The sequence below is a fragment of the Strigops habroptila genome, chromosome 9, assembly GCF_004027225.2.
Source record: "Strigops habroptila isolate Jane chromosome 9, bStrHab1.2.pri, whole genome shotgun sequence".
In the NCBI taxonomy this organism is placed as follows: domain Eukaryota; kingdom Metazoa; phylum Chordata; class Aves; order Psittaciformes; family Psittacidae; genus Strigops; species Strigops habroptila.
The window spans coordinates 28,048,624-28,065,791 of record NC_044285.2 but is presented as its reverse complement, the minus strand read 5'-3'; the positions used below and the strand labels follow the sequence as shown (position 1 = coordinate 28,065,791).

The 17,168-nt window shown below is 56.2% G+C and overlaps 1 protein-coding gene across 1 annotated transcript in view; it reads left to right on the top strand.

Annotated features, from left to right (window-relative positions):
* The first annotated feature begins 215 nt into the window (after positions 1-215).
* FAM155B (family with sequence similarity 155 member B) overlaps positions 216-17,168 on the top strand; it is a 29,248-nt gene continuing 12,295 nt past the window's right edge. The window contains exon 1 of the mRNA XM_030497989.1: positions 216-1,654. Coding sequence (XP_030353849.1) covers positions 893-1,654 — 762 coding nt within the window. The 5' untranslated portion in view covers positions 216-892. The remainder of the gene's footprint in view (positions 1,655-17,168) is intronic.

Below are 17,168 nucleotides of genomic sequence, written 5' to 3'. Positions count from 1 at the left end.
TGGACACTAGGAAGTGATGTTCCCTCGAAGCTGCCTTCCTCTTAGCTCCAGCGCCTGGCCAGAACTCCCTCCGGGTGACCCAGAAATGGGGGCGGCCGGGGCTGAGGGTGAGCAGGCAGCAGGTCCCCCGAGACACCCAGCGCGTCTGCCACGGGATTGCTGCGCGACGCCGCGGGCTCTGCGCCGGTTGCTGCTGGCAGAGCTCACTGCGACCCCGCTCTGCGCAGGATCGGCCCCTCACCGGGCGGGCCCCGCTCCCCGTGCCGGCGGCGCGGGAGGCGGACGGGACAAGCCGGCAGGGGCCGGGGCTCCGGGTGAGGAGCGGGGGGAGGGCCGGGGGGCACCGGCAGCCCGCCCGCTCCCCTCCCCGGGGCAGCGCGGCCCCAGCAGCGGCGGAGCGGGAGTGCGGAGCTGTCCTTCAGCACCACGGCACCTGCCGCCGCCGGTGCCCGCGCCGGGCCGGGCCGTGAATGGTCGGCGGGGCGGGGGGGGGCCGGCCGGGCGCGCAGGCGCAGGGCGGCGCGGCTCCTCAAGGTGTTGGCGGCGCGGCCGAAGATGGCGACAGACTGAGGGCATGGGGCCCGGCGGCGGCGGGCGCGGCGGGGCCCCCGAGCTGGCGCAGCCGACGGGGAAGCGGAAAGCCGAGTGAGCGGGGCCGGGGCATGCCCCCGAGCGGCGGGCGGCGAGCCGGGGCCGGGGCGGGGAGCGGCGGCAGCGGCAGCGGCAGCGGCGGCGGGGCCGAGGCAGCGCGGCGGCCGGCGGCGGCCTGTAGGCGGGGGCGCGGGCATGGCGGCAGCGGCGGCGGCGGCGCGGCGCGGCGGCCGCAGGTGACAGCGGCAACAGCGCGGCGCGCCCCGCCGCCGCCGCCGCCCCCCCGCGCCGCTCCCGCAGCATGATCCGCGGCGCCTGGATGTACCCCCGCGGGGGCGCCGCCGGCGGGGCGGTGTGCTGCGCGCCGCGCCGCAGCGACAAGCCGGTGGCCGACCCCGAGCGGGCGCAGAAATGGCGCCTCTCGCTGGCCTCGCTCCTCTTCTTCACCGTCCTCCTCTCCGACCATCTGTGGCTCTGCGCCGGGGCCAAGCTGCGGGCGCGGGAGCGGAGCGGCGCCGGGAGGGCGAGGAGCCGCGGGCCGCGGGCCCTGCTGGCGGCCGAGCCGGCGGGCGGCAGCTGCGAGGCCCTGCTCGGTAACCTCAGCCGGGCCCCCGGCCCCTGCCCCGCCGCCCGCGGCGACCTGGACTCGGCCTGCGCCCGGCTGCACGCCCTGCAGCGGCCGCGGGGCTCCCCGGCCGGCGCGCCCCTCCGCTCGCCCCCCGCCGCCGCCCCCTTCTTTGCCTCTCCCTCCTCCAAGAGGACTTTCCTGCAGGCTTACTTTAGGAACTTCAACCTCTCCTTTTGTGATACTTACACGATCTGGGACCTGCTGCGGGAGATGGCCGGCCCGGATGGCCTGGACTGCAGCGTGGACAACCTGATGGTGGACTTGGTGGTGGCAGCGGCCGGGGCGCTGGGCGGGGAGGCCTGTAGCAGCTGTGTCCAGGCGTACCAGCGGCTGGACCAACACGCTCAGGAAAAATATGAGGAGTTCGACCTCTTGCTGGAGAAGTACTTGCAATCGGAAGACTACTCGGTCAGATCCTGCCTGACAGACTGCAAGGTAGGATGGGGCGTCCCAGGGTCCCCCCATGCTCTGCTGATGGGCGGGCAGCATGCTGTCCTGCAGCCCCACCGAGCCTCAGGGGTCCTGGCTGCAGGGGGATGCCGCAGACCTCCTGCCTGCATATGCCTGGTGGAGCCATGCTCCCGCCTGCCCACAGCCTGGGGGTCTCCCTGTACCCTCCATGGCACAGCTTGGCGGTGCTGGTGGGATAGGTCCAGAGCCCTCAGGGCAGCTGGGATGGGGTGATGGGAGCGAGTGGGCAAAGCGAGGCTTGGTTTGAGCGTTCATGCACTCATCCCTTCACATCCATTCACATGCATGCAGGCTCCCAACACCAGCCTCGCTTGCACCCCTTTATCTGTGCAGACACACAGTCATGCACACGTAGGCAAGCTAGGGCAGCTGTGGGGCCCCTCATTGCTGCCTCTGGCCTGCTGCTGCTGCAGAGGAGTGCTGCAAAGGGCTGGGGCAACCCAGGGCTCTGCAAGTGACAAGCAGTGACCTGAGATGAACCACAGTGCCAGAGCCCTTTCCCTGCATGCAGCAGCTGTGTTCCAGCCCTTCCACACATTTTCCCCAGGGAGGTGGGCCAGGGGGGCAGGGGTAGGAGTTTCCCCTTTGGCATTCCCATAGTGTCGCTGACTGTCCCCAGCTCTAGGGCACTGTCCATGGTCCAAAAGTGAATGGGTTGCTTCCCCCAGCATCAGTCGTATGGAGCCGCAGCACAGCGCTGTCTCCTCTCCAAAATGAGAGCTACGATGATATCTCTGGAGCCTCCATTGTGGTTCTGTGGGCACTCTCCGGCTTTCTCATGAGTCCCAGCACTGCAGCTCCCACAGCCTCCACCTGCTTGGAGCTGCCTGGCTCACCTGGGCGCACTCCCTCTGGACATCACCTCTGGGAAGCGTAATGGTCTTGATAATTAAACCTTTCTCAGAGCTGTGTCTTGGGGGACAGACCCAGAGGGACGGTGACAGAGTTTCCCCCTGGTGATAGGACAGGGCTTGGCTGCTGCTCTTCTGGGGGAGTTTTGAGGGACACTTGGAGCTGTGGTGGCAGCTCTTGGCCTGGGGCTCATCCCCTGGGAAAGTGCAGGGGCAGCACCGGGGCACAGCACCAGAGACACCAAGGTGGTGTCTTTCGTCAAGGGCACGACGGCAAGGTACTGGCTGCCTCTCTCGGGCCTATGTTTCTGCATCACTTTTGTAAGGAGCTGGTTTTGGAAAGGAGCTAGTGCTGGCATTCTGGGCCAGTGCCAGGCCAGGTAATTACAATCTGCTTGCCCAAATTCCCCCTGTGGTTTCAAAGGTACATAGTATTCAGCCTGCACCGAGTGGTTTGGTCCTGCTGCTCCGCTTCCGTGGTGAAGGAAGGGACTCAGCGCTGCCCACCATTGCACTGCTCCCACTCCTGGGGGTCTGGCAGAAGCAAGGTCTTCCTGTGCCATGTCCAATGGAGCTTACAAGCGCCCTTGCTTCAGGCTTAGCATCCATCTCTGCTCAGTCTGACTTGCTTGTACTCACTGGTATAGGGACCCAGAGAGAGAGCAGATATAAGAAAATAATCATTACGTTTGGGTTTTGGACAAGGAGATGTTTCCATGGACTCTAAAGCAGCTAGAAACAGAGCTGTGCTTAGATGAGTCGTCATTAAGTGTCCCTGGTCTTAACATCCTCGATGAGAAAGCAGGAAACGAGCTTAGAAGATGCAGAGCTGAAGGTAGCAGTGGCAAGACATGTCCTTCCCAACTTGCTCCATGTCACATTGACAGTTGCATCTTTAGAGCATCTGTGAGTGCCAGCTTTGTGATTTCACAGGAGGCATTTGGGAAGCAACAGGAGGGCACGAGCAGCCGGGCCAACCTGTATGCACTTGCGAGGAGATTTCCAGTGTGGGTGCCCGAGTCGGCATGCACCGACCCGAGTCCTCGCACCTCCCGCTCGTTTCAGTCTTTCGTGGAAATCAGGTCACTTATTTAAGGCGCTTCAATACGTATTTAGGTGCCTTACTTTAGGCTTTCCCAGCTGCGAGCCTCAGCCTTGCCGTCTCGGTGGCTGTTCTCCATTTGTGAAATGAGGCTAACGCCAAACTCATCTGGCATTGTGGTGACGAGTGAGTTTTGGCCTGATTCCGAGTCCCCTGGTCTTCAGCAGGGGCTGCAGTTGCTCGTTGCATTGGAAAAAGCTGGCTGGCGGGATTTTTAAAGCGTCTGAATTTGTAATTCCTATCCAGATGCTGAATATTACGCACTTGTAAGTAACAGCAGAGAGCCACTGCTCAATGATAACAACCCATGAGAGCAAATGACAGCAAAATAGGAGAGGAGTGGAGGAAAATATAATGGACAGCTCAGCGAACGTGAGAGGCTCCTGCAGAATCCTTGTAGCGGGGGACTCTGGCTTTAAGGAGCCCTGTAGATTGATTTAGGTAGTATTTCTGGGGCTGAGGGATTATGTGGGGTTGAGGCTGTGGATGCAGGGTTCCTGCACCCCATGGCTGTGCATGCGGGTTCATGCTGCCTCCCATTCACATCCTTCCTATTCCGTAACAGCAGCTGGAAAATTGAAGGTGTGGAAACAAGGCAGCTCCAGCTCACCTGCGCACAGCCTTCCCTCTGCAGAGCCACAGATCCCCCTGTAATTCGGTCCCTGAGGAGCAGCGTGGCTTAGTAAACAGCACACATGGAGCTCTTTGGCAGCCGAATCACCCCAGAGATTTTGGCTTTTTATTGCATCTGCTTTAAAACAACAACAACAGCCCCACTGGAGCAGCCAGTTCTTTATGGCAGCGGGTTTGACCCCACGTTAAAAACTTGGAAACGGCTGAGCTTTGCGGGTTGCTTTCAGGAGACACACGAGTCCCATCGTTCCCTGTTAATAAATCATCCTGAGGACAGCCCCCGGGTTTGGGGCGCTGCGCTCAGCATGGGAAAGGCGCATGCTGCCGAGGGGAAGCAGCATCCTGAGTATCCAGACCCTGGGCCTGTCTGTGCCTGGAGCTTGGGGGAGCGCTCAGGGAAAGCTGGGCTAAAATCTCCCCAGGAGCTGCAGAAAATGCCATGAAATGGTGGGGTCTGTGTGTAATTCAGCTGCTCAGATTACTCACTGCTGTAATACTCTCCCAGGCCTTTTTATTTTCTGCGTGGAAATAATTCCCGGGCAGATCCCACTTTCTGCATACGTTGTTGGTATTCCCGTGAAGCACTGTCAGCTTCCAAATCACACTCTGAAAATGTTTTACTTACTACTCCTACAACTGACACCAAAAATCCCAATGGCTGAGAGAGAGTGAAACGTGAAAAAGATAGGGTTTGGGTTTATTGTCTGTTTGCATTTCGCGTGTGTGTGGGTTCATGGAGGTTGGCACTTATGGCCCCTGTGTTCCCTGGCACCATGCGAACAGCAGAGGGAGAGGAAGAAGTGGGTCCATAAAGTCCATCCGTCTTCTGAAATACATGTCACCTCTTGCAGTGAAGAAGACCTGCATGCCAACTGCTGGGGACATGGTGCTAGTTAGCGGTGATATGCATAAAAGAAGTAGAAAATATTGGTGGTTTTCTGCCTTTAAGGGAAAAGTCATTAAATTGAGTCAGGAGCAGCTGCCTGACACCTCCATCTCCCATCTTCCTGTGTGACTTGTACCCTTTCACTGCAAGACACGGTGAACTATGTGCACTGAACAGTTGTGGTGGCACGTTGGTAGCATCCTTCAAAAGGGCTGGAGGAGGTCACAGCCCGGGGACGTGGATGTTGCAGCTGAATGTCCGTCGGGAAATGTGGGGCAGGGCAGCTCCTGCTTTGCAGGACTTAGTGCAGGAAGAAAAACCCATCCTGCCAAAGTGTTGCCCTGCAGGATGCTTGTGGCTGGTTTGTACCTTTTTTCCATCTTTCCGAACAGGCAAAAAGCAGAGTTGCTCCAGCTCAGCCACTGCCAGATGAGAGGTTTGCTTCTGTAAAGGCAGAGCACTGTGTGCTGCCTCCCTCAACAACAGCCGCTATGGAGAGCTCTCCTAAAAGTGCACGCTCCCACCGGTACCAGGGCAAATCAAGATCTATGTGACAAAGCCTGCTGAATTAAGGACTCATTAGGCTGCAAGAAACAAAGCTGTGCAGAGAGAAGGACTGACAGCCAGGAGCTGCAGGGCCGGGGCTGGTAACAGAGCGCTGATGGGAAGGCAAGGCTGGATAGGACCTGTAGCATCTCAAATTATATTAGATTACCAGGGTTTTTCTGCACGCATGGGCCAGTGGCTGTTGAGTCCTGCTGTGACCCTGGCCAGATCTGTTTCTGTGCTTCTGGTTTCCCTGTTACCCACCGGAGAGCCTGTCTGGGTGAGCCTGGCAGGGCAGGATTTCACTCCTGATGCTTTCACAACGTGCTGGTGCTTCCCCACCGTGAGTGCGCAGGCAACGCATGAGAAATGGAGGCTGGTCCTGACTGTGAGGTGCTGCAGCATCACGCCTGGCACAGCCCATAGTGAGTTGCTGGGCAGCAAATTTGCAGCGCCGGGTTCAACACCTTCCACGGGTCTTGTTTTCTTGCTCTTGTTTAGCCAGAGATGGCATCAGTGATCAGCGTCTCTGCTGAGCATCCCTCTGTGCGGAGCATCTTCTGGAAACTCAAGGATGGAAGCTTTGGGAGGGCCGTGTCCTGGGGGCATCCCAGTGCCAGGGATGCCACTTGAGGCAACCAAAGTAGTGTTTTACCTTCACAAAAGCAGCTTGAGTTGAATTCGTGTGGGCTGGGTTTATCCAAAATGCTGCTCAACCTGGTGCATGGAGCCCTTCAGGCAGAGGGCAGGTTCCTTGAGACCCACAGCAAAAATGGCTTCACAAAAAAAACGTGGGGTTACATCAATATCAGAGAATCTGCTGGTGAGTGACTGCAAAGCTGCACCCTGGGTCTGGTCCCCTCTTACAGCACTAATGGGCTTGTGGGTGCTGCACCAGGAGCAGAAGCACCCAGGAGGGGAGAGGCTGCTCCCAAGCACCCAGGCAGCTCTGGTGTGTGCACATGGAGCTTTTCTGTGGAACAAGCCTGGCTGGTGAGGTGGAGCTTCACTGGCATTTCATGAGATGTAAAAAAAGTTCCAGAGTAGTTTCAGCACACAATTTAGCAAGACCACATGCATGAGCTTAGCCAAGCACGCAGCTCCTCATTACACACCAATACCATGTAAGCAAAGGTAATTTTTTTTCAGCCCTACACAAAGATGTGATTACATTGTGGAAAGAATTTGAACAAAAGGAATGTGTGGGGTTAGGTGTGCAGTTACAGCCTCTGGCATGGCCCAATTCCTTGTGTCGGGTGCCACCCAAATGCTTGGAAACAGAGATAAAAGATTGAAAAACAGAAGAATCAAAAACTGAACTGATGAAAGGAATTTGGTCTGTAATAAAGGAAGTGTTGAGATGTCAGAAGGGCTCCTGCAGTGCCTGGGATGCATGGGAGCGCTGTGAGCCAGGAGGGAAGTGGGATGCTGAGCCGGTGCTTGGACAGGCATGAGCTTTTCTTGGTGTTGAGACATCTCATGATGCTGAGGGGTGCGTGGTGCTGGCAGCTGGACCTACATGGTTGCTGTGGGGTGAAGCGGCCTGGGATGGGGGCAGCGGCCTTGTAGTGCTTTCCCCCAGCGCTTGGCTGGGCTGTCGGGTGGTGATGTGAATGGGAGGGGATTCACCACTGGTTTCAGTGGTGGTTGGGTGCCTGCTTTGGGCTGGCTTGTTGTCTATTAGTCCTTGCCTGTTAATGTCTGTCGGTGGCGCTTAAGGGGAAAAAACAGAAGTTTATAAAGGCAGCAAGTCTGTGTGCAGCAACAGGCAAGTTGGCAAATGGTGCAGGGAAGAGTGTGAAGGAGGGCGAGAGATCTGTCTCCATCAAACTGTCACCAAGTAGATACAAGTGACGCAGGTGCCAGCGCCTGTTCCTGCACCCGTGTGCTCAGGCTGTGCCTGCTGCCGCCGGTGCTGGGTGCATGGGAGTCCGGGTTCTTCTTCGTGTGTGCCCATCCTTGGGAGCACGGGGGCTTCATGGCAGAGTGGAACCAGCTCCTCAGGGAAGCAGGCTCAGCTCCAGTGGGAGAGGCACAGTGTAACACTTCACTAGTGATGCTTTTTGGAAAGCATCTGGGGTGCCATGGTCCTGTTGGGTGCAGGCAACCTCTGGGAGTCAGTGAGCTCAGAAGCGTGTGCGATGGTGTTGGCAAAATGTGTGACCTGGTAAAATGACACAACCTCCTTGGTCCCCTCTTGCTGTACGTATGTGTTGCCACAGGCTGCCTGTGGTGGCCCATGTTGGGGACCACTTGCAATGCTGCTTTTTGTAGCAGGCAGAGATACCCGCTGTCTCCACAGACAAAGGGATCTGCTAGTGTCGTGCTGACTGCCAGCCCTGCAAGCACCCTTGTGCTGCTGCGGGAGAGGCAGCAGCACCCTCTCCATAGCCAGGCACCAAAAGGGGGAAGAAGATGCACATTAGTGTGTGCTTGAACCCAGGCAATCACTGGACCTGCTCACACAAAGGGTTTCATGAGGTCCCTGTCCTGGAACTGGCATCTCTTGCCTCAGGAAAGGAGTCTTTTGTGGACATCAGGGGATCACACACAGCCTGGCCTCCCACTGTGGCAGAGATCCTGGGCACCACCGCAGGGCTCAGCACCTGGATGCCCCAACGACCACACGCAGCAGCCCCAGCCCCTCCGGCATCTCCTCAAACCATCCCACAGCCCCAGGCCCGGCCCCGCATATGTCCCACAGGGCTTTTGCTCTGCTGCCTGCCTCCAGAGCTGCCTGCCAGGGTTGGAGCAGGAGCACAGGATACACCTGGATGCCAGGGGCTATTCCCGCTGTCACCGGGATGCCATTAGCATGCAGCTCATGCCTGGCTCTGCACAGAGGAAGCTCGTCTCTGCTGTCGTTTGAAGGGCAATGACTCAGGGACAGCAAATCTGTGAATGAGACACGGAAGCTGCTTGGGTGAGAAGTAGCCATCTGTCCACGCTGCTCCCGTGGGCAGAGCGGGCAGCAGCCCGCCTGGGGAGGCTCGACCAGCTCAGCCTGTCTCCTCTTCCCTGCTTGGTTTTTGCTCTTGGGCCTCACTCCCAGCCATGCTCTTGAGGTGTCAGAGGGAGGAGTGGTGCTGGGCGCAGACAGACAGCATGGGCACCCCCAAACTCTGCTGATGTGGCTATTGTGTTAGAAAAGGCAGCTTAAAACAGCATCACCTGGCAAGTTTTTGGCTGCCTGTGTGAGGACGTTGGTGCTCCTGGTCCTGGCTGGAGCAGGAAACACTGCAAGCCCTGTTTATCCCCCGGGAATAAAAGATACACGTATTTGGCATCTCAGCTGACATCTTATCTCTGCTTGACAGCTTCTGCAGCACATCTGGTGGATGGAGGTTGTGGGAGGGCAAAGCGAGTGTGGCGGTGAGGGGAGCTGCAGAGGGGGTGCTTGAGCTGGTGCTGGTGGCAGAGATGGGGCCTGGTGAGGACTGTGCCGGTACCCATATTTCCCTGGGGCAGGGAGCTTTTTGCACCTTGTGCCTGCAGGCATCATGCTGCACCAGTCCCCAGCACTCTCCGCAGCTCGTTGTTCCAGAGGGAGAGGAGACAAGCAGAGGTTTTCTTGCAAGTTTCTGGCCAGATGCTGTTTGGGAAGAGCAGAGGGGCCTGACCGGCATGGGGGGAGCAAGAGCTGTATTTTTGTGTTCAACATAATAAGAGTGCAGAGTTCAACCCCTTCCAGACCTAAGTCTCCCCCTGACCTGCTCCTGGTCTTCAGTGTCATCTCCATGGGGCTGGATGGTGGAGAGTAAGAATGATGCCATAACCAAGAAGAAAGCTGTAAGAGGAAATAAGTCCTCATGCTTGAGGATACAAAGCAACTACAGGCAGCCTGAGACTAGATGGGAGCTCTGCTCTGCATGTTTTATTCTTCACAACAGGGTCTCCATCACCATCTCCAAAGCCCCTGGGTATAACGGCTGTTGGGGGCAGGTCCTGGTTTCCCAGGGGGAATCCTTCCTTATTCCCCAACCCCTTCTGGCCTCACTTCTCGGGATCTCCACCTGGTTTCCTAGAATTATCATTCTAGACCAGGGAAGCATCTCTGAGCTACAGTCTTCCCATGAGATGCTTCAGTTTCCAAGAACTGGCATTTTCAGAAAGTAGAAAAAACCTTCAGCCAGAACATTCCAAGGCAGCCACACGACCAATCAGTGCTTCAGACCTGCTGCTGCTGCAAACCAGGGCAGGAGATACTCATGGAGGTAGGGAGAAGTCCTCACTCACAGCCACCTCAGGTGTTTGTGATGATTATTTCACAAGCAGCAGTTCTCCTCTCCCCTTTTTCTGTGTATTGAGCTGTTGCTAACAAGTCTGCATCCCCCGCTGTGGGGAGAGGGGATGTCTGACTGTGCAGGTGCTGACTTGGTTCGCAGGGCTCTCCGACAGTATATTTGAGATTTTCCTGCAGTCCCTGTTCCCACCTTCATCCCAAAGGTGGGATGTGAGGTGTTCAGGCACCCCTGTTCCTCCTGGTCCCACCCAATTGCTCAGGCTGCTTGGTGGGAGCAGGCACAGGTAGGTGACAGAGAGGTGTTGCTGGCGTGGAGAAGCACTGGGTGTTTTGCTGGCCGCTGAGTGCTGTCAGGGTGGTTTTGCTCCTGGACGCGGGTTCCAGATCCTTATTTGATCTCTGGGTTTCTTCAGGGCATGGCTGCTAGCAAAAGCACCATCTGTAGAAATGTTATTTGTGTTTGGCAAAGTTTTGTAACCTTTCCAGTGCATCCATCATCCCCCAGCCCAGCCCCACTTCTCATGGGACTGGTGGGCATTGGAAATCTGTGTCCAGGGAGGCATCTGCCTGCCCACTGACGAGGGATGCTTGTGCAGGCAAGACACGTGCAGCACCAAAGTCCTGTGATTTTTGCTGCCTGCTACTTAGTTTCTAGGTGAATTCTAGGAGCGTGGTTTGGATCTATACACCTGTAAGTTGTTTGGATCTTTTTTTATGGCCCCAGTAACTCTGCAGGCTGCAGAGCTTCTTTGCCCTGTGCTTTAAGCACATAAAGCAAACCTGCTGGCTGTCATACCTGGGCTTGGAAGCACTTAGAGCGTTGCAGTCCACTGGTTGGGCATGTGAAAAATATGTGTAAGTGAAAACGTAGGCACTTGATTCAGTGATGTCGATGAACTTTGCCTGGTGTTCCTGTTAGCTGTGCAGCAGGGCTGGCGGAGCAGTGCCCACAGAAGTTTATGCAAGAGCAGCTTTTATTTGGTATTATGTATTACTTGTTTGTCATCGTTCATTGCTCTCCTGTGAAAATGAGGTTATTGGGGAGCAGCAGTAGCTGCTGGGACAGCGGGTTTGGAGCAGCATGGTCTTGGGGCCGCAATGAGCCCAGGGCATGGGCATCTCTCTGGACACTTCTTGCTCATGGAAATGCAGGGGAAGCACTTCCACTCTGTGGAGAATAATTAATCTTCATTCCATGCTTTGGAAGTTCGAGTCTCTGGGTTCTAGTATTACTAAAGGGGCTGACCCCTTTGCTCACCCCCTTGCCTTGCAGCACCCTGCCTGCAGTTTGCTGCCTTCCCTCCTGCACCCATTTGCTCTGTGGGTGCTGGGCATGCAGCCCCGAGGCTGTGTGTGCTGTGTGTGCTGTGTGTGCTGTTTCCACAAGCCTGGCAGCAGCACCCGGGGAGCCCCGGGGCTTGCCTAGATCCTGGCTCCTGGCCTGGGAGGAGGAGGCAGCCTGCGGGCAGAGCTGGCAGGGGGATGGAGCAGTGTGGCTGTGTTTGTGTGTGGCAGCTTTACAGAGAGGAGAGCCCCAGCCTGTCCTGGGCTTGCTCCAGGGGAGAGCAGTGGGGACCGGGCTTCCCCACAGGAGCGCATCCCTTGAGGCTCGCTGCCCGAGGAGTGATGCTGGCCAGGAGCATCTGCCTGCTGCTCACCATGGAGACCGGGAGTTATCCTGGGTTTTTCCCCACCTCCCGGGTGCGTTAAGGCTCCACCTGGAAGGGAGAGGGAGATTTCTGCCAGTGCTGTTCAGCAGGAGATAAGAAGAGAGGTTCCAGCTCTCAGGTCTGGCACGAGCCATGTCCAGTCCCCTTGTCTCCATCAGAAGTGGTGATAAGCATCTAGGAGATCATCTTTTGCTGCATTTAAGAGACCTCTGTGCACAAGTTAAGTGTAGCAGGCCTTTGCAGCTGTCTCAACTCCAGCATTGGCCTAGGAGACTGCATCTCCTTCTGACCATGAAAGACCGGGCTGTCTCCCCCTGTTCACTGCACGAGGGAGCTGGGCCAGATCCTGCTGCTCACCCCACTATGTGAGGCATGCAAGGCAGAGGCTTCCTCCTGCTGCGGGGTGTCCCTTAGACCCTGTACCACATTGTGTTCCCGTTCATACAAAATAGGACCTTGTGGGTTGCTATGCACCATTCAGGTACTTCAGTGAGAACAAGAGGCTTCTGGCAGTGTGCAGGATCGGGCCCTTCCATGTGCCTCAGTTGCAAGGGCAGCACTGTCATGATGCCCCAGTGTAGCCCCTGCTGGACTGGGCACTCAAACCCTCCTGAAAATGATGCTCCAGCCCAACTGCTTCCTTGGAAGGCAGATGTATTTGCTCTGCAGGGAAGCTTCTTCCTCGCCCCCATCAGCGGGTGGGTAATATATGAGTTGTGGCACTGAAGTGTCTAGCCTTTATTTTTTTATATCCTATCTAATGTAACAGGATGTTCCCATTATCTGTATAAATGTTTAATCTACTTTTGAATCCTGCTCCCGGCTGCGGCAGTATCTAATGGGAGTGAATTCCTCAAGCAATGCTAATAGATTGCAGGGGCCTGACTTTCCCTCTGTCCCAACTTGGTCATGTTCATCTTCAGCTTCATAGTGGTCTTTAATTACTTTTTAACTAATTGGGCTGATAGCAGACGAGGCTGCTAACTAACCCACTGGTTACGTGCAATCTCACCAGGGGCTAGCTGGTGAGTGATGGTCACATACGTTTCCAGAGCTGTGCTGGCTAGTGCAGCTACTGCAGAGACATCACTGTGTTGTGAGCAGCCCTCCCACCTTCTGAGGCGCTCTGAAACCCCCCCTGAGTTCTTTTTAGGAAGCTGATTAATGGTCCTCTGGGTTCCCTATTCCTGCGGCTGGGAAAATACACCCCTGGCTGCCCAGTAACTGAAGTGGTTTTGGGAGGGAGGTCTTGGCACAACCCCCGCAAGCAATGGCTGGGTGACCAAGCTGTCCCCTCTTCCTTCTCCTCAGTGGCCCACCCGCAGAGTGGGACAGGCTGGGTGCACCCCTGCTGGGGTGACTGGGGAGTGTCCGGTCTGGTTTAGCATATCTGGGCCAGGCAATGCTGCTCTGTTTTGGTGTTCCAGAGCCCTCGCAAGCCAGAGGGTCAGGGCTCCAGGGAGGGGGCTCAGTGCCTGCATGGCCTGGCCTCCCCCTAGCCCTGGATACCTTCCCCTTTGGGCCCCAGCCACATGGGAGAAGGAGAAGGACAAACCCCTCCAGATGCTGAGAAGCTGCTCGCTCCCTGGTCACCAGTTGTTTGTCCCAGTCTCCCGGTTAGCTCTCTTGGTGTCCATTCCCTTCCCATGCATACCTTCATGTTCCCATCCCAGCCTCGCCTTCCAAAAGAGCTGGTCTTCTCCTCTCTAAACCCGAGCCAAAAACCCTTCTTGAAAGGAGAGCATAAAGCAGCAGTCTGGATTTACTGTTGCCGCTCTCGCTCGGCGGGCTCAGCGTGGGAGTGCTGGTCCTTTCTGCCTTCGCTGTGCTGTCGGGCTTGTGTGCATCAGACATTTCTCAGGACAGAGACCGTCTACTGCTGGTGTTTTACAGCAGCGCCTGCAGGCAGCCCACCAGGACTGGAGCCGCATTGTACTAGACACTGTCCAAGCATGGGTAGTCACTGTCAGAAGAAATCACAGGGAAAATAGAGGGGACAGACCCGGGGGGGACTGAACACGCTGCTGACATTGCGTAGGCTGGAGGGAGAGCTGGGGGTCTGGGGGCAGTAGGGGAACAGAGTGCTTCTACCCCATCATCATCCTCCCTTGGAGGAAGGATGTGTCTGTCCCAGGGTGGAATTTTATAATAAAACAAAAATACTATTTCATGGGAATGGTCATGTTTTGAGCGGTGTATCAAAAGCCTGCTGCAGTGGGCTGGGGTTGCAGGAGTGGTTGTGCAGGGCTGGGTGGCTGCAAGGTGGGCAGCTGGACCATGGGGTGAACCCCATCTGGGTCCCATTTGACCAATGCAGGTTTGCCATGGTGGCCCCTGTGGTCAAGTGGGAGCTGTGGTGGGAGGGAAGGGGCTCCAAGGAGTAGACTGCAACGCCTGCCCTGTGGCCCAGGGTCCCACACCTCTGCCCCTGCACGCTGCATCACTGTGACTGCAGCATCAGCCCCTACACCAGGTACTGTGACCCTGCACCACAGCGAGAATCAGTGCAGGGTGTTTGCTGGAGGGTGCACGTGGGTGCAGGGAAATGGGAGGACCCATGACATGCAGGCACATGGGTACTGGCTGTGGGAAGCAAGGGGGCTTGGCAGTGGTTGCTGCCTTTCCATTCATCCAGCTGTGACGTTAATTGGTGTGGTTATGGTTTTTGTTGCTTGCTGTGTAATAGATGCAGCCACACAGCCACGGTGCGATGCCAAGTGCCATGTCCGGTGTCCAAAGCGAGGCCACGAGCCCTGCTATTCCAGGAGATGCTTCCCGTTTCAGTACAAACCGCAATTCCGGGCTATTCTTCCCGGGTTTGTTCCAAACTGAAAGTTGCATCTGCTGGGATGAGACTAGGCTTTTCCCTGGCCTCTGTGCACAGCAGCCCTTGGTTGCAATGAGCTGATAAGCAAAGAAATGAGCCTGTAAATGTGGTGCCCATCCCCTGACAACATCCCTGGGCTGGGAGCTGGCACTGCTTACCATTGCTGCCCCAGCCCAGCACGTTCATGGGTGTTGAAGGTGTGTGTGTGTTTGCAGAGGCAGGTTGAGAAGCTTGTTCTCCTGTCCTTTGCCTGCTCTATGTGTTTCCAAGGTGTGTGTCAAGCTATCAGATATCATGAGCTTTAGTGCTATAGGATTGCTACATGGGCTTTGAGTGTCAAAGGTGCATGGTGGTCATGCTTTAAAGCTGTTTTCTCTTAGGTTTGATAGATGAACACTTAGGGAATTGTGTGTCTTAGACTTGTTTAGAGTAGCTCACGGGGGGGGGTATATTTTGGAGGCCTTCCCCCCTGCAGAAGAAGAGGCATTCAGATAGATAGTCTCTAACCCAAGAACTGGGAATTAAAAATGCTAAAAGCTATGAGCTTCTTCATGGAGTCACTAAGGTGTTGTGAGCGGATAGCTCTGGCTTGCACTGCTTCTGGGTAATTTGGGAGCAACTCCATCAATGAGATCAAGAGACACGAGTCTAGTCTCAGGACACGGGTGGGAAGCCGTGTGTGGGGAGCACATGGGCTATTCCCCTGCCTGGGACCCTGTCTGAGGAGCCTGGCACAGCCTGGTCGGGTGATGAACCAGAATGAGAAGTAAGTTCATGCACAGGATGGCTGGGGGAAAACTAATGGGAAAATAAACCCTAGAGGGGGGGAGCCAGCATAGTGGGGAGCCCAGTGTCGTGAGGAGCCCAGCATGGGCAGCAGGCAGGATGCTGGTCCAGCAGCACTGTGTGGTGTTCCCAGCAGTGTTTGAGGAACATCCACAAGCAGCTGGGGTTTGCACCGGTGCCGTTCCCAGCACCCTGCCTCCTGCCTGCGGCCGGCCCCGTTCCCACCGAGCACCCATCCCCATCCCACGCCATTCCTGCTGGCAGCCTCCGTTGTGATTCCTGGAGCCGCAGATGCTGACTCTCCTCCATGCCCTACGGTGCCGGGGTACAATGGGCAGAGGCACCCCAGCTCTTGCCTCCCCCGGTTGTGAAACAGAGGATCTGCGGCTCCAGCGCTGTCATCGCCAGCAAAAGTCAACTTTAGAGTAAAAAAATGAAAGAGTAAAAACAATACAAAAAAATATAATCGTGCACAGTTGTTGGGTTTTGGGGATCGGTCGGTTTCCACCCCCCCCCCTTCCCAAACCAGAGTATGTGAATGTGGTAAGACAGGGATAACGGAGCTCTGGAACTATCAAAGAAGTGACCAAAACCCCAGCTGTTACAGATGTGATGTTAGAACAGCCTATAGTAAAGCTAATTTAAAAGGAAAAAAAAGCTGTTTTAAAAGCTTGACATTGTTAATGTCAGAATTGCAGGCAGCAGTAATTGAATACAGTGGTAATTGGACATTGCAGTTTGTGTTTGTGACTCCTCCTGGCTGGCCATGGATGTTAGCATTCCCTTAATCTTCTGCCATCCAAGGGGGCTCTTCTCTCCTGCCCTGCATGTCCTGCTTCCCGTGCTGCATCCTGATGTGCCAGAGCTTGGAGAGATGCCCAAGCGGCTCATTAGCAGTACTCATTTCCCTGTGTCCAAAATTAATGAGGCGCAGCCACTCCAGATGCTCATCTCAGGCCATGATGGAAATGTGAGTCCCAGGAACTGCTCCAGGAGGGGAGGGAAGGGAGCGGTTCTCAGCCTTCTGAGGGGGGGGTGTCTGGCAGTGGTAGGCAGGGATTTCTCCTCCCAGTCCACCTGGAAACTGGTAGCTGGGTGCATGTGGTATCCCAACGAGCAAAACATGAGCTCGCTGTGGGTGCAGGTGAACGGGGTGGTTTTGGGTGGAGGGTTTCAGGCAGGTTCCCTGGCACAGATGGGGTCTGGTCCAAGGGAGCAGCGAGCCCAGTGGGGCTGGCAGGAGCTCATGGGATGCTTATGCACCACCCCAGCCCTGTGCAGCTGTGACCACGTCAAGCACTCGTGGCCCCAGCAGCAGCAAAGATGAGGAAGGTTTTGACGGCAGAGCCCAGCAGCTTCCAGCATAAACCCCAGCCACCAGCCCGAGCACGCTCCAGGGTCTCCTTCCAGAGCTGACCCCAGCGCTTCCTCAGATTAGTCAGCAGAGCCCAGTATTATTGCAATTAAATACAGCCCTGGGCAGCTCTGCCAAGCTATAAACCTGCGCTCGCTTTCTCAAAGCATCCAATTTTGCCTGCACCTGGTGTAACTGCTTATTACTGCTGGGCAGCAGCTCCGCTCTCCTCATGCAGTGTGGATGGTAGCCCTGGGCACTTGGGTGGATGAACTCCCCACCTTGACCAGGCATGAGGTTCACGGAGGGTGAGCACCAAGCCCTGCCTTTCCTGTGTGGAACAAAGTTATTCTGTAGGGGAGGGCTTCCCGCTTCCCCCTCTGCCTTCATTATCCCTCTCCACTCTGCAAATCCCCCTCTGGAGAAGCAGGTGTTGCTGCCTCTAATTAAGGAGAAGGATTCGTTACAGCTGGTCCACCACACCCATGCTATTAGTGGGATTTTCCTGGGGGAAACTTCCCACGTGTTGATTCCTGCTTGTAATGGGAAAAGCAGCTCATTGGGTTAGTTACAGCTGGTG